General features: G+C 37.2%; 1 protein-coding gene across 3 annotated transcripts in view; it reads right to left on the bottom strand.

The window, feature by feature from the left end:
* The window catches only part of RASA2 (RAS p21 protein activator 2), a gene marked incomplete at its 3' end in the record, with an annotated part of 120282 nt that overhangs the window by 55142 nt on the left and 39595 nt on the right, over positions 1-25545 (bottom strand). For all 3 annotated transcript variants that reach the window (XM_081235288.1, XM_081235287.1, XM_081235289.1), the window contains exon 5: positions 16700-16776. In XM_081235288.1, coding sequence (XP_081091414.1) covers positions 16700-16776 — 77 coding nt within the window. The remainder of the gene's footprint in view (positions 1-16699; positions 16777-25545) is intronic.

Consider the following 25545-nt stretch of genomic DNA (forward strand, 5'->3'; position numbering starts at 1 on the left):
TACTGTGGCTTCTAAAAAGGAAAAGAAAGCTGTGTGAACCTTAAAGGAGACACTACAAACCAAGTCAAATCTGTGGCATCATATCCTCTGCTAAAGCATGAATGAGAAACAAGGAAACAGCTGTGGTTTCCACTTCAAATCTGATTCATAAATAAAGGGCAAGCCACATACAGTTCTGCAGCCTCTTATTCTGACTCTCAATAACAGCTCCTGCATCATTCTGTAGAAGTTTTAGACCATAAAAACCAAGGTCATCTCATCAACTCCATGACAACAGTCATTGGTATTTACAGAGAACACAGAATCTGACTGAATGACCTGCTCCTCAAATTTTCTCTTTATTGAGTTCACGTATTTAGTTTAGCATCTAAGGGTGTGCATTTCCCAGTGCCTACAAGAAACTCATGAGTGTTAGTGAAAAGTATTCTTTGTTGAAAGATGTGGGCTATTGAGCAACATCCTAATTTCTCTCCACAACCCACAGATCATATACGTGGGTGAGGTGCAAATGGTGTGCTGCCGAGTAAAGAAAGGAATGATAATATGACTCATTTCTATTAAATTGGGTATCAAAAATCAAATTTAAAAAATTTCTGAAACTAACCGAAGAAAGTACAGGCCAAGATAACAATTCTGATTATTAATGTCAGGCCCGGGTACAGTCAAATTTTCCCACTGTACATACTGTTTGAAATTTATACTTCTCAGGCTAAACCTCAAAATGATACCAGATTTTGATACAGTATTTGCAGTTTACTATTTATTTTCACAAAATGCATCAAACTCTCACAACTGCCTTTAAGAAGGGTATCATCATGCCATTTTAAAGAAGAAAGTAAGGCTCAAAAAGCTTACGTGAGAAAGTAACAAAATAAGGCTAATACAACTTGTAAGAAGTGGGCCGAGACTCAACTTCTACTTTCTTAACCCCACTTCTAAAATTTAAGTCCTCCTACAGTCCCACTGTGCCTGAATATACTGTATTACTTTCCTTCTAATACCAAATTTATCTCATGTAAACACTAATTATGTAAAATCTTAATCATAAAAATTCACTATAATTTTATGAGGTATAAAAACACTGAGAGGACTTCCCTGGTTGCACAGTGGTTAAGAATCCACCTGCCAGTGCCGGGGACACGGGTTCGAGCCCTGGTCCGGGAAGATGCTGCAGAGCAACTAAGCCTGTGCGCCACAACTACTGAGCCTGCGCTCTAGAGCTCACGAACCACAACTATGGAGCCTGCGTGCCACAACTACTCGAAGCCCACGTGCCACAACTGCTCAAGCCCGCGCACCTAGAGCCCGTGCTCCGCAACAAGAGAAGCCAACGCAATGAGAAGCCCGTGCACTGCAATGAAGAGTAGCCCCCGCTTACCGCAACTAGAGAAAGCCCGCGCACAGCAACAAAGACACAACACAGCCAAAAATAAACAAACAAATAAATAAATAAATATGTTTTTTAAAACAAAATTTTTAAAAAACGAGAATAATGGGGACTTTCCTGGTGGCGCAGTGGTTAAGAACCTGCCTGCCAAAGCAGGGGACACGGGTTTGAGCCCTGGTCCGGGAAGATCCCACATGCCGCGGAGCAACTAAGCCCGCGTGCCACAACTACTGAGCCTGCGTGCTGCAACTACTGAAGCCCACGTGCCTAGAGCCCATGCTCTTCAACAAGAGAAGCCACTGCAATGAGAAGCCCACTCACCGCAATGAAGAGTAGCCCCCGCTCGCTGCAACTAGAGAAAGCCCATGAACAGTAATGAAGACCCAACGTAGCGAAAAATAAATAAATAAAATAAATAAATTTATTTAAAAAAAGAGAAAAATGCTGTTCAGTATACAAACACTTCTATAAGAATACCCACAAACCAAAAAAATACCCATAATCCAAAAGTGTGAGTCTATAAAAATAATCAGAAGTACTCTTAATTTTTAAATCTAAGTATAAAAATTGGGTTTTCTGACACACAAGTAGTATTATTAAATACAGATCATTTTATCTGCTACGTATGTTATGAAATATTTTCCTAATTACCTAGGATACAACTATTCTTCTAATTGGTAAATCAAGCAATTTCACGTCATAAACCATGGATAAGCTGAAAATGAATGTTAAAATAAACTTAGTATGCTAAATTATCTTGTATTTTATTTATATATGACACATAACGTATTTGATATTGACACATTTTTTAGGAATTACAAAGGAAAATAAGTTTAGTCCAGACTTGTTTATAATACAGAATGATCTGATTGTTTTCCTTGGATTTTTTTTTTTTTAACTAAAAGACAAATATTAACTTCTACATACAGGAGTACGTAGTACAGGGAGTAACAGGGAACAGATATATCCTCCCACCTCAAACACTTAAAAAAAAAAAAAAAAAGGGTAGTATCAGCAGCTCAGGACAGTGATCTCTGATGGGGGGAATAAACAAAGTGAGCCCTCTAACTGTCCCAGCCTACTGTTAGATGGTCTCCCTGAGAAGAAAGAAAGGGCTGTCAGCTGGGGAAGGCCAAAGTGACTAGAGTTCCCAGGGCACAGTACTGGAGGAAAGACAGCTGCACAGAGAGAAAGAAACCTCCAGAGAGCTACAAAAGAACTGGCTCCCTGACCCACCCATAACCGGAGTCTCCAGCTGAGGGCTGATAAACATATACATGTGAGGAAACTATCTGAGGCTGGGGAAAGAACCATTAGAAAAGAGCAGAGGGAACAGTTCCAGAAGCCCACAAATGACTAACAAGAGATCACATGGGCCACAGTAAAAAGCTGGTAACTATGGGTGCTACCTCAGTAGTGGGAAAATATTAGTCCCAGACTAAAGGCCACTCTTGTTCCAGCTAACAAAGCTTATAAGCAAACCACAAATGAATCAAGCTATTTCCAAGTAACTAAGTCTTCAAGTATATTCATAGGAATAAAAAAATATCTAGCAACTTCACAATATCTAGCAACCAACAGAAAATAATCAGGAACACAAAGAATCAAGAAAACACAACCCATGATGAAAAAGAAAAGCAAATCAGGAGTAACTGATCCAGAAATGACACAGTTGATAGAATTAGTAGACAAGGACATGAAAATAGTTATTATAACTATGTTTCATATGTTTGGTAAAGACACAGAAGACATTAAGTTTTGAAAGTCTACAAGGTTTGACGTGAAAAACACACTGAGTGGCATTAACAGAAGATTAGATATGGCAGAAGAAAAGATTAGTAAACATGAAGACAGAGTAACAGACACCTTACATAGATATGTAAATGGCCTAAGCATGCCAATTAAAAAGCAGAGATTTTCAGATAGGACAAAAAAATTATACACTGACTTTAAGACTCCTTTAAATATAAGATAAAATTAAGTTAAAAGTAAAAAAAGTGGAAAAATATAAACCATACTAATTAAAAGAAAGCTGATTTAATGGGTAATAACAAACCAAATGTCCATTAGCAAGGGTCTAGCTGAATGAATTACAGTATCTATAGGATGGAATTTTATGTAGTTGTCAAAAAGAATGAGGTAAATCTCTATTCTCTAATTACTCTGATATGGAGTGATCTTCAGGATATATTCTTAACTGAAAAAAGAGGAAGTTACAGAACTCTATAAGTGTAAGAATGGAGTGAGAAACACGAATATATATATATATATATATATATATATATATATATTTTTTTTTTTTTTTTTGCGGTACGTGGGCCTCTCACTGTTGTGGCCTCTCCTGTTGCGGAACACAGGCTCCGGACACAACAGGCTCAGCGGCCATGGCTCACGGGCCCAGCCGCTCCGCGGCATGTGGGATCCTCCCGGACTGGGGCACGAACCTGAGTCCCCTGCATTGGCAGGCGGACTCCCAAGCACTGCGCCACCAGGGAAGCCCACGAATATATTTTAATTTTTATTTATACATGTGCATATATTTGTTTGCTTATACTTGTAAAAATACTGGAAAGAAAGGCCAAAACTTTTAAATATAGGAGTTAGTAGGGTAGAGGACTGGGAATGGACTTGTTCAAAGATACTTTTATATAGTTTTGAGCTTGGCAACATAGAAAACTTTTACATTTCAAAAGTAAGATTAAACTTAAGAAATAGCCCTTAAAAAGTAAACAAAAACAAACCTGAGAAACCACACACAAAAAAAGGGAATTAGGGCCTCCCTGGTGGCGCAGTGGTTGAGAGTCCGCCTGCTGATGCAGGGGATACGGGTTCGTGCCCCGGTCTGGGAGGATCCCATATGCCGCGGAGCGGCTGGGCCCGTGAGCCATGGCCGCTGGGCCTGCGCATCCGGAGCCTGTGCTCCGCAACGGGAGAGGCCACAACAGTGAGAGGCCCGCATACCGCAAAAAGAAAAAAAAAAAAAAAAAAGGGAATTAGTTCAAAGGACTAGAGCACAGTATTTGATTCTATATCCTTAGCGATATATTCTATATTCTTAGAACAAACAGCAGCAAGACCTCTAAAACTTCATTCAGTAACCTAATTATCAGTGGTAATACTGGTATTATTATTTTGAATCTATTGTCTATATCTTCGAAGATAAGGTAAATAAATAATTATATTGTTAAGTATTTATGTAAAGTTAGGGATTAAGATTTTCAATGTTAGAGGAAAGAGATACCAGTATAAAATCAAAGTTAGATTAAAAATCTTGTAATATTAAATTTAGAAACATGAAAAAAAGGAAGAAGGCAAGTAAACCAGCCAGCCAGGCAGCCAGAGTGGCTATATTAATATCAAAGTAGATTTTGCAATAAAGAATATTACCAATATTAGAATAAAGAGGGTTATTTTATAATAATGAGTTCAATTTATCAAGCAGGCATAAAAATCCTAAATGTTAAGTTCCTATTATAGCTGTAAAACAAATGAAGCAAAAACTGATAGAACGGCAGGGAGAAACTGACAAATCCACAAATAGTTGGTGATTTCAACACCCAATAAAGCAATTAAGAATGAAAGTTTAAACAATACTGTCAACCAACCTAACATAATTAACATTTATAAAAAACAGTGTATCCACCAAAAGCAGAAAACACTCTTCAAATGCACACAAAACATAAACTATATTTTGGGGAAAAAAATAAGTTTTGGTAAACTTTAAAGTATTCAGACCATACAAAATATGTTGACAACAGTGGAATTAAATTAGAAATCAGCGACAAAAAGGTATCTGGAAAATCCTCAAATATTTGGAAACAAAATTAACTTACCTCTAAATAATCCCATGGGTCAAAAAATAAAAGAAAAATTATGAAGTATTTTTAAATGAATGAAAGTGAAAACTCAGTATATCAAAATTTGTGGGATCCAGCTAAAGTAGTACTTAGATGAAAATGGATAGCACTAAGGAAAGAAGAAAGATTTCCAATCACTGACCTCAGCATCAATCAAAAGAAACTTTAAAAAGAAGAGCAAATTAAACCCAAAATAAATAGAAATAATAAAAGTGAAAATCAATAAAAGAGAAAACAGAAAATATATAAAAACAATAAAATCAAAAGCCATTTCTTTAAGAAGGTCATTAAAATTGATAAGCCTCTAGCTACACTGATAAGGAAAAAAAGAGTGAAGACACAAATTACCAACATTAGGACATCACCATGAAGTCTACACATATTAAAGGGATAAAAAGGAATAACTGAACAACTCTATACAAAGAATTGTACAACTCAGATTAAATGGTCAAATTCCTTGAAAGATACAAACTACCAAAATTACTAAAAAAATTTTTTTTGAATAATTATGTATCTATTAAAGAAATTGAATTCCTGGTTAAAAACCTTTCCAACAAAAAACAAAACAAAAACATTCCAGGCCCAGATGGCTTCACTTGTGAATTCATATATTAATCATATAAAAAATAAATTACATCAATTCTATAGAAACTCAGAAAATCGAAGAGAAAATACTTCCCAATTCATTCAAAGAGACCATTAATATCCTGATTGCAAAACCAGACAAAGACATTACAAGAAAAGAAAAGTACAGACCAATATCCTTCATGAACAGAGATGCAAAAATCCTTAACAAAATTTCAGCAAATCAAAGCCAGCAATACATGACAATATTAACACAACACGACCAAGTGGACGCTGGCTTAACATTCAAAAATCAATCAACAAGATTCACCATATTAACAGATGAAAACAAAAAAAGCATAAGATCATTTGAATATCCATCCCTGATAAAAATTCTCAGCAAACTAGGAACAAAATGGAAGTTTCTCAACCTGATGAAGGATGGCTAACATTGTACTTACTGGTAAAAAACTGAAGGTTTTCCCTCTAAGATAAGGAATAAGACAAGGATGTCTGCTCTCACAACTTCTATTCAACATTGTACTGGAGGTTCTGGCCAGTACAATAAGGTAAGAAGCAGAAAATAAAAGGTATCCAGGGGCTTCCCTGGTGGCGCAGTGGTTGAGAGTCCGCCTGCCAATGCAGGGGACACGGGTTCGTGCCCCGGTCCGGGAAGATCCCACATGCTGCAGAAGCGGCTGGGCCCGTGAGCTATGGCCGCTGAGCCTGCGCGTCTGGAGCCTGTTCCCCGCAACGGGAGAGGCCACAACAGTGAGAGGCCCGCGTACCGCAAAAAGATCACTGCCTGGACTTCAAGTCACTCTGTACCTATCTAATTTTTGTTTTTCTCTCCAAATTTCTTGACCTCCCCACTCACTCCTCACCCTACTGAAACCCAGTTTTTTCTGCATTTGTCATTCTATGGAAAGTCTCCTCATTAAGGTCCACTGAGTGTCAAATGCTCTCCATATTTTTCAGGGCTCCTCTCACTGGACTTCTTAACTGCACGCAATATTCGTGATCACTCTCTCCTTGAAACCCTCTTCTCTCTTGGTTTCCTTGACCCTCACTCTCCTAACTTCCCTCATGTCACCTATCTGTCTCCTTCATGTTTTCCTCACATGGTTTTCTACGTCTACTGCTGGATTTGCTCTCAGTCAACTGCTCTCTTCTCTTTATGCTACATAACCTCCCTTAAGCCTATTTCTACCACATCTGTTCTTATGGCCACAACCACCATCAACCATACATTTCTATATGAGCTCTCACCACAGAGTTAAAGATTTTTATATCTAAATGCCTGATGGAAATCCCTACCTAGATGTTCAAGAGCCGCTAAAACTCAACTCATTACCATCTCTTACTAAAGCAGCTTCTCTTCCAGTATTTTCTCTTCATTGTGTATACCACCACCACCAACCAACACGATCTAGAAATCTAGAGCCACACTTAAATTCTCCTTCCTCCTCACTTTCTATATCTAATCAATCAGTAAGTTTCAGTGAGTCTACTCCTTAAATATGACTTCATCTGGCCTCCTTTCTCACATCTGCAACTGTTGCTCTGGCACAGAAGCCATCACCTCTGACTCGGATCACCCTGACACCCTCCAAAGTCACCTTCTATACTGACTGCTGTCAAAAATCTCATCTTCCTAAAATGCAAAGTTGTCCACACTCTATTGTCTACACTCTTCCAAGAGTTCCATAAGCTCATATAAGTTCTATAAGGTCACATGGTACATACGCGGCTCTTAAGATCTAGCTCCAGCCTATTTACCAATTTCTGACCAATCTCTGACTCAAGGTTCATATATTAGGCAACATCAAACTGCTTTTAATTATACACACACACAAACACCATGCTGTTTCTTGCCTCCATATTTCTGCCTATACTATTCTTTCCTTCTGGGGAAAAAAAAAAAAAAACCCTCACTTTTTCTAGGCAAGCTGCTTTCTCTTCATCCTTTAAGAAGACAGTGTTACCTTTCGTCATTTAGTTGCCTTAAAATTTATTTAGTGCCTATTAAGTGCCAGATGCTGGGGCCATGAGGTGAATAAGACAAACATGGCCCCTGCCCTCATGGAGCACAGTCTACCTGAAGAAAGAGAAAACAAGCAATAAATGAAAAATAATAACAATTAGAAATACTGGCAAGTGCTATGGAAGCAAAAGAACAGGGTACCCTATTTTAGAGTAAGTGATATTTAAGTTGAAACTTAAAGGACAAGAATGAACCAGCCAGAAGAAGAATGGGCATAACGGCATTCCAGGCAAAAGGAAAGGCAAATGTACATCTCTGAGCTGGAAGAGTAATGTCACGTTTGAAGAAGTGAGAGAAGGCCAGCAAGCATATGAAGAGGAAGCACGCCACAAAATGAAATCAAAGAGGCAGGCCGGGTCACTGGTTCTTACGGGCCACGGTAAGGAGATTGGATTTTATTCTAAAAGCATTGCAAAAATCACTAAGTGTTTAAGCAGGGGACTGCCACGATCTAGTTTATGTTTCAGAAGACTGCTCTGGGCTGCTTATAAAGAGAATGGACTGCAGACTGGAAGACCAGCTAAAAGATTATTGAAATAGTCAAGGTAAGAAATGATTGGTGGTTTGAAATAAGGAGATGATAGGGGGCTTCTCTGGTGGCGCAGTGGTTGAGAGTCCGCCTGCCGATGCAGGGGACATGGGCTCGTGCCCCGGTTCGGGAAGATCCCACATGCTGCGGAGCAGCTGGGCCCGTGAGCCATGGCCGCTGAAATAAGGAGATGTCAGTAAGTATTATTAAAAATTAGAAAATTCAAGAAAAATTTTTATAGAATCAGTAAGAAATAGATCCAATCTTGGGGGAGAGAGAGGAGAAAAGATTTTAAGTGACTCCCATATTTCTGGCTTGAGCTGTGGGGAGGAGCTGGATAGATACAAGAATCAATATTGCAGCTTTAAATGTGTTAAATTTGCAACGCTGTGAGACATCGAAGGTAGGCTGACATGTAAGTCTGGAGCTAGAAAAATGATCTGGGTTGAAGGCATAAGGTGTAGACAATTTTTTAAAAACTTTTTATTTTGAAATAATTTCTGACTTCCAAAAAGTTGTTAAATAATATGCAGAGTTCCTGTATACCCATCACCCAATGTTAACATTTTGTGTAATCAGAGTAGAATTATAGAAGCAGGAAACTAACATTGATATGATATTAGTTAATAATAAATAACAAGTTGTATTTAGCTGTCATGTCTCCTTAGTCCCCTCCATCCTAAAACAGTTCCTTTTCCTGCTTTGCCCCATGATCTTGCCAGTACTGGCCAGTTATTTTGTAGAATATTCCTTAAATTGAACTTGTCTGATGTCTGTTCATGATTACATTGAGGTTATGTGTCTTGGTATCCTTCTCAATGCAAATTAACAGGAGGTACTGAATGTCTCATTATCAGTGACATTAACTTTGATCACTCAGTTAAGATGGTACCTATCTGACATCTTATAGGGTTATTCTTTGAGACTATGCATATATGCTGTTTGTCATTACACTTATGCTCACTTACTTGGCATCTCTAGATGATTCGTCCCTGTACTAATTATTATTGTAGTGTTTGCTAATAGTGATGTTTCTATTTCCATCACTTGTCCTATATTCATCAATAAGGAAAAGCAGTCCTTTCTCTCCCATGTATTTACTTAATTGTTACATCAGCATTGGCTCATGGATATTTATTTTATTCTACAGGTTTTAATCCATTATTATCATTATTTATTTTGATGATCAAATTGTCCCAGATTTGCTTATTTGGAGCTCTTTCAAGTTGACTTCAACATCCTTTCCACATGCCCTCATTATTTTTTGAGCAATTCCTTACTTTCTGATTCCATAGATGCTCTGGGCTCATCTTGTATTTTTCTCTGCCCAAACCCGGAAACTAGTCACTGCTAAAAAGACAAAACAAAACAAAAAAAACCCCCTCCACGTTCTTTTTATTGGAGCAGTTCTAATACTGTAGCCATTGGCCACATTTAGCTATTTAAATTATAATTAATTAAAATTTAAAATTTAGCTCTTTAGTTGCACTAGTCATATTTCAAGTTTTTAATAAGCCACACAAAGCTCGTGGCCACCATATTGGACAGTTAAGACATAAACATTTTCATCATCACAGAAAGATCTAGTGCATAGTGCTGACTAGAGAATGGTATTTAGAAATCAAGATATGGGTGCTAAGTATGCTCATTGCTACTGGGATGACACTGTTTGCAGGCCTTCTCAGTGAACACTCAGAGCTAGTGTATACACACACACACACACACACACACCCATATCTATTAGACAATCTTTGAGAAGTCTGCATTCAAAGGAGAGCAGAGAAATGGGGATGGTAGCTGGGAGGGGGGCTGGAGATGAGGTCTGGGAAGGCATGTCTTTTAGAATGGAAGATCCTAGAACATGTTTACATGCTGGTGAGAACAATCTAAAAGAGCAAGTAAAGCTGATGAAACAGAAGAAGGGATAGCTAAAGGAGCAAAGTCCTTTGTAGGGGAAAGAGAAAGAATCCAGAGTTCAGATGGAAGAATTCACTCCCAACAAGAAAAGGAGCACCTCATCGACTAAAACATAAGGACAAAAAGATGGAGGCCAATACAGGTTTGCAGATTTGGATTCAGGAAGATGTGACCAATTTGCAGTCTGTAGTGATGCAGAATCTCATAGGTGTATTAGAGAAGCACAGGAAAACTCCGTGATAGTTGTAAGTATCCATGTGAGGTTTGTGATCATGAATTTAAAGTAAAATTAGTCTTTCTGTGTGATTTTCTCCAGCAATATTCAGGTGCAGACTGAACACAGAAGAAGTTGAGTTCATTCATATAGAAGGGATATAAATATAAAAGGAAGAGAAGATCAGGGGAGTTTAGGGAAACTGTAAGAAAATAACTATAGTGACAGATTATAGAAAAAGACCTAGAAGAAAGTAAAAATAGGAGCAGGTAAGAATGTGGTAGAGATTAGCGGATGGAGGTCTTACTCAAGTTCAGGAAATGCTACAGTGGGGAGTTTCCAGGTCTGGAGAATAATAGCAACTGCTGGGATATGAACCTTTCCACACACTACTCCCCAAAACTGTAGTTCAGCAAGGAGTACAAAGAGAACAATACATAAAACCATGCCTTGAGCATTACTGAAAAAACGAAAATACCACAAACTTCAAATACCTCTAAAGTTGAGAAATCAGCAATAAGTTCCACAAAACTACTACTGGAGTTCTGTTGCTGTATGGACAGTGAATATGGACAGTGGAGGCTTAAGTGAAAAAGAGAAGGAAGAAAAGAATGCAGATCAGCGTATGTCCACATACAGACCTGTTTGTGAACATTTACAGCAGTTTTCTTTATAATAGCCTCAAATGGGAAACAATTCAAATATCCATCAACTGGTGAATGGGTAAACAAATTCCATACAAAGGAACACTATTTGTAAGTAAAAAGAAATGGACTGGTTTCCAGTTCTAGGACAAGATGAAGTACATGCATACCTCCTTCTTCTTCCCATTAAGCATTGCTAAAAACCCTAGATGTTAAACAAACATAAGAAAACTGAAAGGTGAAGAGAAGAAGGCAAGCCAATTAGAGATCTGGGGACCCAAGGAAATTGGAACCCAGCAGTGAATTCCCTGGGTTTTCTTACACTTTATATATCCCAGACTGAGGGCTAGAGAAGCTACCAACCCAGAAACACCCACCAATGGGAGCAGACAACAAAATGCCCTAAGAAAAGCCAGCTTTCTCTAGCCAAAGGACCAGGAACTGGGCAGCTTAGCAAGATAGAAACCATTTTTAGACAACAACCATCTACTCCAATCAAACACCATGAGAAACACTGTGGATCCACCCTCACCCCCCATCAACAAAGGCCAGCAGTTGAGGGGAGAGCCTAGACTTGTACCTCTGACAGGTTGTAATGAGCCCCTTCTTCCCATGGAGTCAGTAGGGACCACACGAGGAGCCTGGATTTCCATCACCAGCCAGCACCAACGAGGCACTCCTCTCCCTCCACGCCAGGGTGGTGTCAGAGAATGCTGAGTGGGAAGGCAAGACTTTCACCGCTTTCTAGGGGTAACTAACTCCCCCCGACCAGGGTGTCAGTGGAGGCCACGCGGAGCAGTAGTAAGGCACTCCTCCCTGTCCCACCAAAGTGGTAACAGGAAGGAATTAAGGGGAGCGTGAACTATGACTTTCGTTCAGCAGTAACAAGGAACACTTCTGACTCTTCCCCCAGGGTTATCGGGAGTGGCTGGGTCAGGAACCTAGACTTCTACCTCTACCTGACAGTAATGAAACTGGGACTCCTCTTCCCCCACCAGCAGAGGGTCAGAGGAGCCTGGCTCAAAGAGAAGATTTAAACAAGATCTAGAGTCTCATTATATAATACCCAAAATGTCCAGGATAGAACTGAAAACCATTCCACATATGAAAAACCAGACAATCTCCAACTTAAATGAGAAAAGACAACTGGCAGATGACAAGACTGAGGTAACATGGATGTTGGACTTATCTGACAAAAACGTGAAAGCAGCCACTATAAAAATGATTCCATGAGCAATTATGAACATGTTTGAAATAAATGAAAAAATAGAAAGTTTCAGCAAAAAAAATAGTAAGTCTCACCAAGGAAATAAAGATATAAAGAAGAACCAAATGGAAATTTTAGGACTTAAAAATATAATAACCTGGGCTTCCCTGGTGGCACAGTGGTTGAGAGTCCACCTGCCTGCCGATGCAGGGGAAACGGGTTCGTGCCCCGGTCTGGGAAGATCCCACATGCCACGGAGCGGCTGGGCCCGTGAGCCATGGCCGCTGGGCCTGTGCGTCCGGAGCCTGTGCTCCGCAACGGGAGAGGCCACAACAGTGAGAGGCCCACATACCGCAAAAAAAAAAAAAAAAAAAACACCAAAATAAAAATAATTCAATACTTGAGTTTAACAGTAGAATGGAGAGGACAGAGGAAAAAACCAGTGAGCTTTTAAAGACAGAACAACAGAAATAACCCAATACGAACAACGGAGGGAAAATAGACCAGAAAAAAGAAGGGCAGAGCCTCAGGGATGTGTGGGACAATAACAGATCTAACATTCATGCCACTGGAGTCTCAAAAGGGGAGGAGAGAAAGCTGGCAGGGCTGATAAATTTAACAAGAAATAATGGCTAAAAGTTTCCCAATATGGCAAAAGACATAAGCATATAGATTCAAGCTGAGCCAACATCAAACATGATAAACCCAAACAAATCTATAGTCAAACTAAAACACTTAGAAAACTAAAGACAAAGAAAAAAATCCTGAAAGCATCCAGAGAGAAACAGGAAAACCTGCATAGGAAAAACACTTTGAATGATAGTGGATTTCTCATCAAAAATGATGGAGGCTTGGGCTTCCCTGGTGGCGCAGTGGTTGAGAGTCCGCCTGCCAATGCAGGGGACATGGGTTCGTGCCCCGGTCCGGGAAGATCCCACATGCCGTGGAGCGGCTAGGCCCGTGAGCCATGGCCGCTGAGCCTGCGCGTCCGGAGCCTGTGCTCCGCAACGGCAGAGGCCACAACAGTGAGAGGCCTGCGTACCACACACACACACAAAAAAAACATGGAGGCCAGAGGAAGTGGTACATTTTTCATGTGCTGAAAAAAAAAAAAAAAGGACTATCAACCAAGAATTCTATATCCAGTGAAAATATCCTTCAGGAATCAAGAAAAAAATCAAGACATTCTCAGATGAAGAAAAACTAAAAGAATGTGTCACCAGTAGACCTATCCTAAAAACAGTGGTAAGAGGAAATTCTCTACACATAAAGACAGTGATAAAAGAAGGGATCCTGAAATGACAGGAAGGAAAGAACATGGAAAGAGCAAAAATATGAGTAAATACAATAGACCTAGAATTCTCTTCTTTTCTAAACTGTGTTAATAACTGAAAGAAAAATTATAACACTTTGATGTGGTTTTCACTGTTGCACAGGAAATAATTAACACAATTATATTACAAATGGTGGAGGATTAAAAGGTAAGGTTTCTACATTTTATTCTAACCGCTAAAATGTCAACACCAGTAGACTATAAGTTACACATGTACAATGTAATACCTAAAGCAACCACTAAAAAAACTATACAAAGAGATACACTATAGATTAAAAAAACACTATAGATAAATCAAAATGTAATTCTAAACAATGTTCAAGTAACCCACAGGAAAAAGAAAACAGAGGGGACAGAAAACAAAAAATAAGATGGTGGACTTAAGCCTAACATATCCATAATTATATTATAAGTAAATGTATAAATTCACTAAATAAAAGACAGAAATTGGCAAAACAGATTTTAAAAAGTGACGCAACTGTATTCAATCTTTAAGAAACTTGTGCACAACTGGCTGGATCTGAGTGAAAAAAAAGCCAATCTCAAAAAGTCACAGGGCTTCCCTGGTGGCGCAGTGGTTGAGAGTCCGCCTGCCGATGCAGGGGACACGGGTTCGTGCCCCGGTCCGGGAAGATCCCACATGCCCTGGAGCGGCTGGGCCCGTGAGCCATGGCCGCTGAGCCTGTGCGTCCGGAGCCTGTGCTCCGCAATGGGAGAGGCCACAACAGTGAGAGACCCGTGTACCGCAAAAAAAAAAAAAAAAGTCACAAACTATTAAGAGTCCATTTACATAAGACTTTTGAAATGACAAAATTTTAGATACGGAGACAGATTAGAAGTTGCAAAAGATTAGGGATGGGGATGGGAAAGGAGTGGGTGTGACTATAAAGGGGTAGCATGAGGGAAATATTTACAGTGATAAAATAGTTTTGTATCTTGATTGTGGTGGTGGTTACACAAATCTACACATGTGATAAAATGATACCCTGTCACTATACAATGTCAATTTTCCGGTTTTTATACTGTATTTATAGTTATGTAAGATGTAACCACTGAAGGAAACTAAGTGAAGAATCTCTGCACTTTGCAATTTCTTGCAAATCTATGACTGTCTCAAAATTAAAAAAAAAAAAAAATCAAACTGCCAGAGTTCAAATCCAGGCTCTACTCTCCCTGTACGAACCTGGGCTTATTTAACCCATCTGTGCATCGTTTTGTCATCTGTAAAACGAGGACAACAGTATCTACCAAGTTATGGCAAGGAACAAAGAAAATAGTAACTAAAAAAGGATGAGCTCCTGATACATAATGTGGATGAATCTCAAAAGCATGCTAAGTAAAAGACACAAGAGACTATATATTATATAGATTTGTTCATATGATATTTTGGAAAAGATGAAAACTATAAGGAGAGAAAACAGATCATGGTTGCCTAGAGCTGGATAAAAAGAGAGGGGACTGAACACATCTCTGAGTAATGCCTTTTGGTATAGTTCTGACTTTTGAAGTCATCCTGATAGTCTACATATTCAGTAAAATAAAAGTAAACCAACAAGGATGGGGGAAAACAACATTAAACTAAATGCAAACCAAATCAATCTAATTAACTGTATTTCAAATGTACAGCATAACTGAACTGAGCAGGGCAGAGAGTAGTCCAAATACTTTCACTATATACTCTCAGTCTAGGGGGAAAAATTGTAAACAAATCCTGTTTTTAGTAGGTAAATCCAAATTGAGGAACATGTGAAAAAACAACTGGCCTGTGTTCTTCAAAAATCTCACTACCATGAAAGACAAAGAATAGCTAAAAGTACAGGTTAAGGAGATTAGAGACATGGCAACTGAATATAATACATAATCTTGAACTGTATCCTTTCTTGGAGAGAAAAAAAGTGTCTTAAAGGACATTATTGGAACAGTTGACAAAAGTGAAATATTGTAACTGTAGATTAAAGTATTGAAATATAAAAACTACAGATTATACTTTTATTGTAACAATGTTAAATTTCCTGAATTTGATAACTGTACTAAAGTACATTTAAATATTATATTTAAGAGAATATCCCTTTTCTTAGGAAATACACGCAGATACATTAAGGATCATAGTATGTGCAACCTTCTTTAAAAGAGTTCAGAAAAAATTGAGTAATATTATATATAGTATTTTATGTATATATATAAGCATGTAAATATCAATATGTATATTTATAGAGAGAGAGAATACCTCAAAGGATCTGGGGTGTTCATAATTAGGAGAATAAATTAGAGTCTGGAGCAGAAGTAGGAGAGCAATACTGACCCTACTCCCTGGCTCTAAGGCATATGGGTATTGGTAGAATACATAGCCTCACACTGAGAAGGCAGTAGAGGAAACAGTACTTCAGGGGATATTCACGTATCAGTTAAGACAAAGAGAGAAAACATTCAGAAGTCAGGGACATCCCATTGTTTGTTGACAACACAGAGGAAAGGTTTGGGTGAGAGGGAAAAGGTGGAGGATTGGGCTGAAACAGATTTCCAGAACAGTTAGAAGATTAGAGTCGGGGTGATAAAAATAAGTGGAGAGAAAGGGGGAAAAAAGGAGTTCAAAGTAGGTGAGAATCAATACTGGTAATCTCAAGGTACACATTTAGTTTTAGCCCCAAGGTCCCTAATGCTCTGCTGTGTTATATCTAGAGTTTCTAGAGGCCCTCTACTGGGAAGCTTTTCCGACTCGTTGCTGCTAGGTGGTTAGACACGTTTATCTGTGATCCTATATCTATCATGTAACATACATTACATAAATACTGGTTGAATGAATTAATGACTTATCATATGTAATCTGAGTAGACTAGATGTGAGAAAATAAAGTGGAAAACAAATTAATAAAGGAATGGCATAGCAGAGTTCATTTCTGAAAAAAATGTCTAAAGTATTTAAAATAAGGAGTTGGCTTAAAATTCAAAGAATACAAAATGGAGAATTATATCTAGTTGACTTTGGTAAAAGAAATATGCTTACTGTACAACAAGCTGCTGGCACACAGTTCCATTTTCTGTGATCAGTTCATTCAGTTTTAATTCAAGGTGAACTTTACCCTATAATGAAAAAAAAATTACAAACTGAGAAGTCTATTTTACAGATAAAATATTAATTAAAGGTATGTACTTTTTCAAATGGTAGCCATAATATTTAGTTATTCACTAACTAAATACTAGTGATCCTTAGCACATGGCTTTGTCTCCATTAAATACTTGTTAAATGACTAATAACCAACAATGTAGATCAAAATCTGAAAAATAAGCAGTCAAATGCTTCTATCACACGTGGTATTAAATTTAAGAATTTTATGCCCAGTTCAACAAATATTTATCTCAATTATCATGAATCAAAAAGAAAGATAAAACTTATGTTTTAGGAAATTTTGAATTTAGCAAATTACAAGATGTAGAATGCTTTTTCCAGAGAAGATAATAAGTATAGAGACAGTATCATTAAAAGACAGAGAAATCATACAATTCTAAAACAATAAAACTAAGTTAAAGCTAGTAAGATTCAATTTGCCAACACTTACTTTTCTCAAATAATTAAGATGTATGGAATATCTACTACATTTTAGGAGGCACTGTGGGAGTGGGTAGGAATCCAAAGAAGTATAAAACAAAGTCACTGCTTATAAGAACTCGCAATCTAGTTGGGCAGACAATAAATAAAAGATAACAATATATGGCCAAGAGCACGATGAAAAAATGGGATACTGAAAATGAAAATAAAGGACTACTTTCTTAAACAGCCATTAATAAATGGATTTTAAAAAATTCAGTGGTATAAGTTTAAAGCAAACTATCAACTTCTCAAGAAACAAAGGCTTAGGAACAATATAATCTAGAGCTTGATATTTCTACCCTGCCACTGGTGATGAGCAATTCTAAACTGGTTATGAGCAATTCTGAACTGGTTAAGAATCAGTGTTGGATTACCTCCACCCAGCTGACAAGACAAACTGCCACACTGCCAAGTGGAGATTTCAGGGGTGTGATATCCAGGGACTACTGATATAAGTTATTTCATCAGAGATAGGAAAGTTTATTATCTAGTCACTGTTCCTCTTTGGAACAACCCCTTTCAGACATACACAGAAATCTAACCTGAATCAGCCTATTTTTAATGGGCATATTTTATACAAGAGTGAGTCTGAGGTCCACTAACTACAAATCTCAGGGTTAGATAGATGAGCAATAAACACTGATGGATCTCAACACAAAAGTCTGCATGAGAAAGCTAAGCTCTAAAAAACGAAGGTAATAGCTGTCATAAAATTAGCAGTTAGGTGGAATTGGAACTATATCTAGCCAACCTTCCACTAAAAATCTAGACACAAATATTTATAAAACCATACATAATTTATAAAATAGGTCTTTCATTAGTCCAGCATTTAATATTCACAACCCCTACTATTCAAGAGTGACCTCAAGAAGGTTCATGATATGTAGTAATTTATAATATTACTCAACCAGAATTCTGAATCATATTTGCTGTCACACCAGCATCTGTGTCACTTGACAAATGAGCGAGCCTAGCCAACTGCACCAACATTTACATCTCAAAGCAGTTGTACCATTTTAACATGTATGTATTTTATGGTAGAAACCGTACACTAACAAGGCACTCCCAACTGTTTCTCAGAAAATGTCTAGGATCTAATCTATTTTTAAAACAATATAAACTTAATATAGAGTAGGAAAAAAGTATAATAATTTCATTCACAATTAAAAATCACAGCACTGTATCAACTCAAGACTAGAAATCAGAAGGTATTTAATGGGGTTCTACCAGGAATCATTATCAGAGTCAGAGCCTACCTAATATGTTCATTACTCCCCCTGGCTGTTAAACAGAACATCCCATTGGCATTAGTCAACAATAACGTAATTACGTATTAACCTGGTCAAGAAAAGAGTGGGGAGAGAACAAGCAGACACAAGACACATACTATAAGGGTGGAACACTAAAATTAAAAAGCATTACGAGTTAAATTAAGGAAATTATAATTTCTAAACTATAAAACACTACCTCATTATATACTTTAACATGGAAATATATACATGATACTTAGTAGAAGGAACAAGTCACAAAAGAGGGTGTATAATACAATATTAATTTATAAAAATAAAACATACTATATATATTACTATATAAAATTACTACAAGGCTATCTACCAAAACATTGATAGAACTTATCTTTGGTTGGTAGGATTTCAAATTGTTTTCTTTTGTTCATCTAGATTTTGTAAGTTTCTACTACCATTGTGTTTTGCTTTCTAATAAAGAAAAATGAACAAGAAGTTTTAAAAATTATTTGAAGCTACTTTTTAGTGTTAGAAACCCAAATTTGAAAACATTTAAGAAAAATTTAGTATTCCTTACTATGTTCACCTGACAGTTCAGTTTTACTTGCATTTGTCACCATTTTATAGATTTAGATTGTAGCAAAACAAGTTTATTTGTGGGGTAGGGAGGAGAGTTCAGCAAAACATTTCCTAGTTTCCCTTGAAGCCAGGGATAGTGGCTAAGGATAGCCATAAGATACAGTTCTGGCCAATGAGATATAAACAGAAGTTGCCGGTAGAGCATCCAAAGAAGCTTATTGAAAAGGACTCCCTAACTTCAGCAGTGGCTTGAGAGGCTGGAAAGCTTACTCAAAACTTTCCACAATCTCACACTGGGCATGATAAAAATGGGAGCCCAGGGCCCAGCAAGATAGAGGGGCTCTCATAAACACCCAGGCTTTCTGTAGGAACCTTTGAAGGCCTATGCTTGAGTACAAAGGGTGAACAACATAGATCAGCCTTTACAAAGAGTAAAACTTAGCCTAGAATCAGCCAAATCCCTAACTGGATTAAAGTGATCGGCCTCCAGCCTAACCACATGCCAAAAGCTAAAGTAAATCTTTCCTGGAGGAAGAAAAAAATATCATCCAGAGTTTCAAGTTATCTCTAAAATAGTTCATATTTCAATGTCCAGCATTCCATCAAAAATTACAAAGCATGCCCTAAGACCACACAGCAACCCACCCCCCACAAACACAAAAACCAAAAAATCAAAAACTGACAAAGAGCAGCAGATTCCCAGGAGACACAGATGTTGGAGTTAACAGACAGATTTTTCTTTTTTTGAAATAGAGAACAAAATGAAAAACTCAGCAAATACCTGTAAAGTATAAAATATGTCAAATGAAAAATTTAGAATTAAACAATAAAATAACCAAAATGAACATGTATTTAACAGATTAGCCACAGCTGAAAAGAGGATTGGTGAAATAGGAGATAGGTTAGTCAGAGAGGGAGGGAGTATAAGAGACATATGAGACATAGTAAAATGGTCTATTACTCATGTAACTGAAGTCCCAGAAGAGAGGAGAAAGAACGAACAGGGGAAAAAAAAAAGCTGAAGAGATAATTGCCTGGAATTTTCCTAAACTGAGGAAAGACATCAAGGCACAGTCATCAAGAGCCCCTAGGAACACCCAAGTAGGATAAAAAGAAAATCACACGTAGGTGCAGCATAGTAAAACTGATGAAAACAAAATATAAAGAGAAAGATAAAAAGAAAAATAAAAGAAAAATAAATAAATAAAGAGAAAATCGTAAGGCAACTAAAAAAAAACAGGGACAGTACTTACAAAGAGGTAACTGTAAGATGCTGGCATGGAACTATATTTGGTGATAAACATGCAATGTGATTCGGTCCACAACAGCTTTCTTATTATCCAACCTCCTAGGGGAGGTTCAGTGACAAAGTAGTGACAAAATTTAAAAATAAATCAAATACTTAAAAGGTATTATTCTATATATATTTAATACCACTAATTATATTAGGTTGATATAAGCAATTATATCACATTAATCTGTATTAGGCAGCATATCTAGGAACTTATTACTGTCTGAAGGTTTATATTCTAACTTTATTTCAGTTACTGCTACAAAAATTTCACATAGAAAATTCTGTGATTATTTTAATTTTATAGTAATGTATAGTCTTGGTACCATTTAGAAGACATGTGAATTTCTGCATACAATTTGGGAAATTCAAATGAATATAGGTATTTGGGCAAAACACAATGCACGCACTTAAAAACTTCCTGAGTCTAAACATTTTTTTTGTTTTATCAACATTAATTAATTTAAACGACCATTAAATTAAATTTTAACCACCATTCCACAGAACTCAAGTATATTTCAACAGATGAAAATTTTTCTTCATATGAAGGAAACTTCTAGATTTCTGATGGATGCTTTTATATACAGTAATTAATTCTATAAATCATTTTGGACACAACTGCCTATCTGATGAAAAAACAAAGGTTTTACTTAATACCTTCTGTTTATGGATGGATTTGTTTTCTCTTTAAAGAAATATTTATTATGATCTAGAATGGCTCATTCCTTTATTATTTCATGTTTATAAATTTACAAATGAAGTTTTTAAGATACCTTTATACTCATTATGTCTTAATTGAGCAGGTAAAAAAACCCCTTGATTTATGCATTATTAGCTATAATCTTTGGATTTTTTTAAATGCTTGCTTGTTTTGAACAAGGGCAGAGGCCATATTACCAGCCCACACACACCAAAAAAAACACAACCTATAAAACAATCAATAACTTATGGCAGGATCCAGAAATTCAAGATAAGCTTGTTGGTAAAAAGACTTAGTAACTAAGTAATTACATCAAAAGGATGTGATTGATATTGCATCTGGATTTACTGCTTGTACAAGTTGTGTGAGACGAACACCCTTAATTAATGAGAGCACCAACTTCTCCATATGAGAGATTTGGCTTAATCAGTCTTATATGAAGGCATACTTTTTATCATAGTACCTAAAAAATAAAGAAAGGAAAAATACTTGAAGTTATTGTGAGTTCCAGGACCAAACAGCTAAAAGCATGGCTGCAGATGACCTAAGCCGAAAGAAGATTTATAGGAAGGGGCACCGACACAACTCATATTAACCTCGTTTACATGGCAAAGAATACAGAGAAAGAACACCAAGCAAAATAGGATGATAACCAGGACCACAAACTTAAGGAAGAAAATGCTTTGAAAAAGAGGGAGCAGTCAACAGTATCAAAAGTTGCTGAAAGACCATGTAAGAGGAGGACTAAAAAATGTCCACTAGACTTAACACAGTGTCTGTCATGCGTAACATTAGTGAGAGCTGTCTACGCTCTCCCTCCAACCCACTGTGGGGTTTGAAGGCAGATTAGAGTGGGTTGAGTAGTTCAAGCCACAGAGGAACGCTGCAAAACAAAACAAAAAGAAAAGGAAAAGAAAAGTGTCGCAAAACACACTCATGAGATATTATTAACATTGTCTTGAATGTTTGAAAAGAAAACTGAAAACAATTAGCATTCACAGCAATAATAAAGCATCTGGGAAACAATTCAAGGTAAGAGGTTAGTGTTCTTAGCAATTTTTGCACTGTTTTGGTATAAAACCCATCTTACTACTATGGAATCCTTTCATCTGAAGGCTAAATTATGTTTCTACATGTTACTTCCCTAGAACTTTAGAACTGAAGGGAATCCTATATACTGAAGTTCTCATGTCACAGTTGAAGATCCTCAGACAACAATAATTTAGCAACTCTTTTGGGTACAAATGCCAATTATAGCTAGGAAATCAAACATCTCTGAAGTAGAAATACCAATCATTTCCTCTACCTAAATCCCTTTCTTAGGGGACAACGCCCCAAAACTTTAATCCCCAATCATATCAAATTAGACTGCAGTGGGCATCTGACCCAAGTCTGCCAAATTTTCTAAGTTGTGGCAGAGAACTGAGTCAGACCTTAAGAGGGTGAGGGGGCCGGCCGTATGCTCAAGTAGGCTCAAAGACAGATGTGGCATTTTTTAGCTATCAACAAGAAATTAGGGTGGATTTATAGAGAGAAGCAGAAGGGAGAGACATGTTAGTCTCATAAGACATACAAAAAGAATACCATGGAATCTCATCATTAAACAACGTTTTTTTTCTTTCCCCTTCATTTTGCAAAGTGAATAGTTATTAAAATTAGAGCAGGGGCTTCCCTGGTGGCACAGTGGCTGGGAGTCTGCCTGCCAATGCAGGGGACACGGGTTCGGGCCCTGGTCTGGGAAGATCCCACATGCCTCGGAGCGGCTGGGGCCGTGCACCACAACTACTGAGTCTGCGCTCTAGAGCCCGCGAGCCACAACTACTGAAGCCCGCGTGCCTAGAACCTGTGCTCTGCAACAAGAGGCCCCTGCAGTGAGAGACCTGCACATCGCAGCGAGGAGTGGCCCCCGCTCGCCACAACCAGACAGGTCTGCGCGCAGCAACGAGAACCCAATGCAGCCAAAAAAAAAAAAAAAAAAAAAAAAAATTAGAGCGAAAAATAGAGAGAAAACATTAACTATTCACTTTACAAAATAAAAGGGAAAGAAGAAAAAGACTATTTAAACAGTGAGCACTTACACTCAAGGAGCACAATGAGCACATGAGTAGGGGGAAAGGAATCAGTGGGTCTCAATCCTATGTGCCTCCTGCAGTATCTACTGCTGTGTTGAGAAGTCTACACTTTAAAGATACAGTATGTATTTTTCATTCACCGTGGTGCTAAACGCAAGCCAGCTATTTTATGTGGTGGTCAACCAAAAACAAACAAACCACCCATTATTTTAGTTCATTTTATAAGAAATTAAAGTCTTTTCAAAAATAATTCTATGCAAACTGTATCTAGTCTATTATAGTAAGAAACCTGATCTCCACTTAGGATGCAGCTCCTACATAAATGCCTGACAACTTTCTAGCTCTCACTGGCCATACTGAAATTCTTGTAATTATACTCCAAGGAGCTTCCCAGGAACTTCCTAATGTCCCTCCCTTTTTCTTTGAGCTAATTTGGGTAAGCTTCTGTGCCTTATACTCAGATTTTCCTAAGTGATTCTCTTAATAATCTATGTTGAAGCCTTTTTATGACCAACAGTACAGAATAGTGAAAGGTAGTAAAGCACCGTAGTTAGGAGTTTTAGAATCAGACATGCTCTTTATGGGAATGATGGTTCCATCACTTAATAGTTTTGTGACTTTGCAGATGTCACTTAACGTCTATGAATCCATTTTCCACATCTATAAAATGGAGGTAATGCTACTTACACCTCATAATGCTAATCTGAAGATTAAGTGAGATAAACTATATTAAGTCCTTAGTACTGTGCTAGATATATGCTGTTCTAATTACTAATAGTAATTATTAAATTCCTGCTGAACTCAATCTGTCTCACAGCTTTCTCCCATGGCTCCACCACCTGCTCTTATTTCCATGATATTTTTATGAAATTTTATAAAACTTATGCAAGTGAACAAATTCATTAACAAAATAGGATTTGTATGAATCAGGCTGCTTTTCTATCTTTTTTAGACTCACGACGCTGATTTAATATTCCTAGATCAGCTTTGGAGCGAAACAATATTCCCAGTGTACCACATTAATGTTGTAAGTGTCATGCACCACCTCCCATCCCCTAAAGTACTCTTCCTTCTAAAATTTATTTTACATACTGAGTAGATCTTACAAATCAACTATCATTTAAGACAAAAGAACTGTAAAGGTTGAAAACTCATGGTTATGAAAATAATTCGTAGCAAATAAAAAATGTCATGATATCTAACGGTTAAATGCTGTTTGCAGATTTTTGTGTTTCAGCCATGAGTTTTATACATACAATCAAATAACAAGCCTGTTACCCAGTACTGATCTCTAATACCATCTCCAATAATTATATAAAGAGTATTCTATAGCAATTTCTAACTTTGGAGAGCTGCGTCCCTTAAATCCTTTAGTAAGTAACACTGGCCACAAGAAAAAGAATGGACTTTAATAAACTACATCTTAAAATAATCCTCAAATTTCATTTTAGACCAAATTCTCAAAGCCTTTTCTTATCTTTCTTCTTTGTTAAAACTATTAAAAAGAAAAACTAGTACTTCAAAACTTTCATGTCTGCCTTTTGGTAAAGGCGTATTAGGGAAATGGACACCTGACTGACTGGTGGTAAACAGACGTTTTACATTTGTGTAACTAGTAACAGCTTTCAAAATACTCTTGAAGGTATTTCATTTAATTCTCACAATCATATGAGTCAACATGGCAACTTTCATTCCCATTTTATAGAAATAAAATTCAAGGTCAGTAGAATAACCACATATGAAAATTAGGACCTCAATTTTTAGACTTCTACTTTAAAACCCTTTCCACTTCATCACATGGCCTCTCACCTGGATCATTTACCATACAGTATAACTGGGATAAGAATAAAAGTTATTGTCAAATGGAAAGAAAAGAACATTAAAATGGGGTAGGGTGGAAAAACAGGAGAAGTTTCAATTATATTTTGTACTTAAGAAGGGGTCTTAGCAAACAAATACTTAATTTTTTGAGAATTTAATCAAACAGAATGCTTGAGAGGTTATGAGGAAACAGACACAGGCACTTTATTTGCAAATACCTGTGGGTGTGTGTGCAGTACTTTTTTCTTGCCTAAAACTTCTGTTTGAGTCACAGTGGCAAATTATAACTTCTTTTAGAGAAGAATTCTGCTTGCAGTTATGCCCTTGGGAAATGGTTTCACAATCCTTATCATATTTTATAAATAAATAGGGTTACAAAAAAAGGATTCCCTTTAGATAGAAATAATTTCTAAGAGTAACTCAGACTTTTCAGAAACAAATACAAAAGTTAAGCTACATGGCTAAACATACATCTTTATTCACACACAGAATCTTTAAGATCTCTTATTTTGGCAAAAGGAAAGAAGAGCTTTAAAATAAGTAACAATACCCTT

The sequence above is a fragment of the Mesoplodon bidens genome (genome assembly GCF_964165515.1).
Source record: "Mesoplodon bidens genome assembly, chromosome: 5".
Taxonomy (NCBI): domain Eukaryota; kingdom Metazoa; phylum Chordata; class Mammalia; order Artiodactyla; family Ziphiidae; genus Mesoplodon; species Mesoplodon bidens.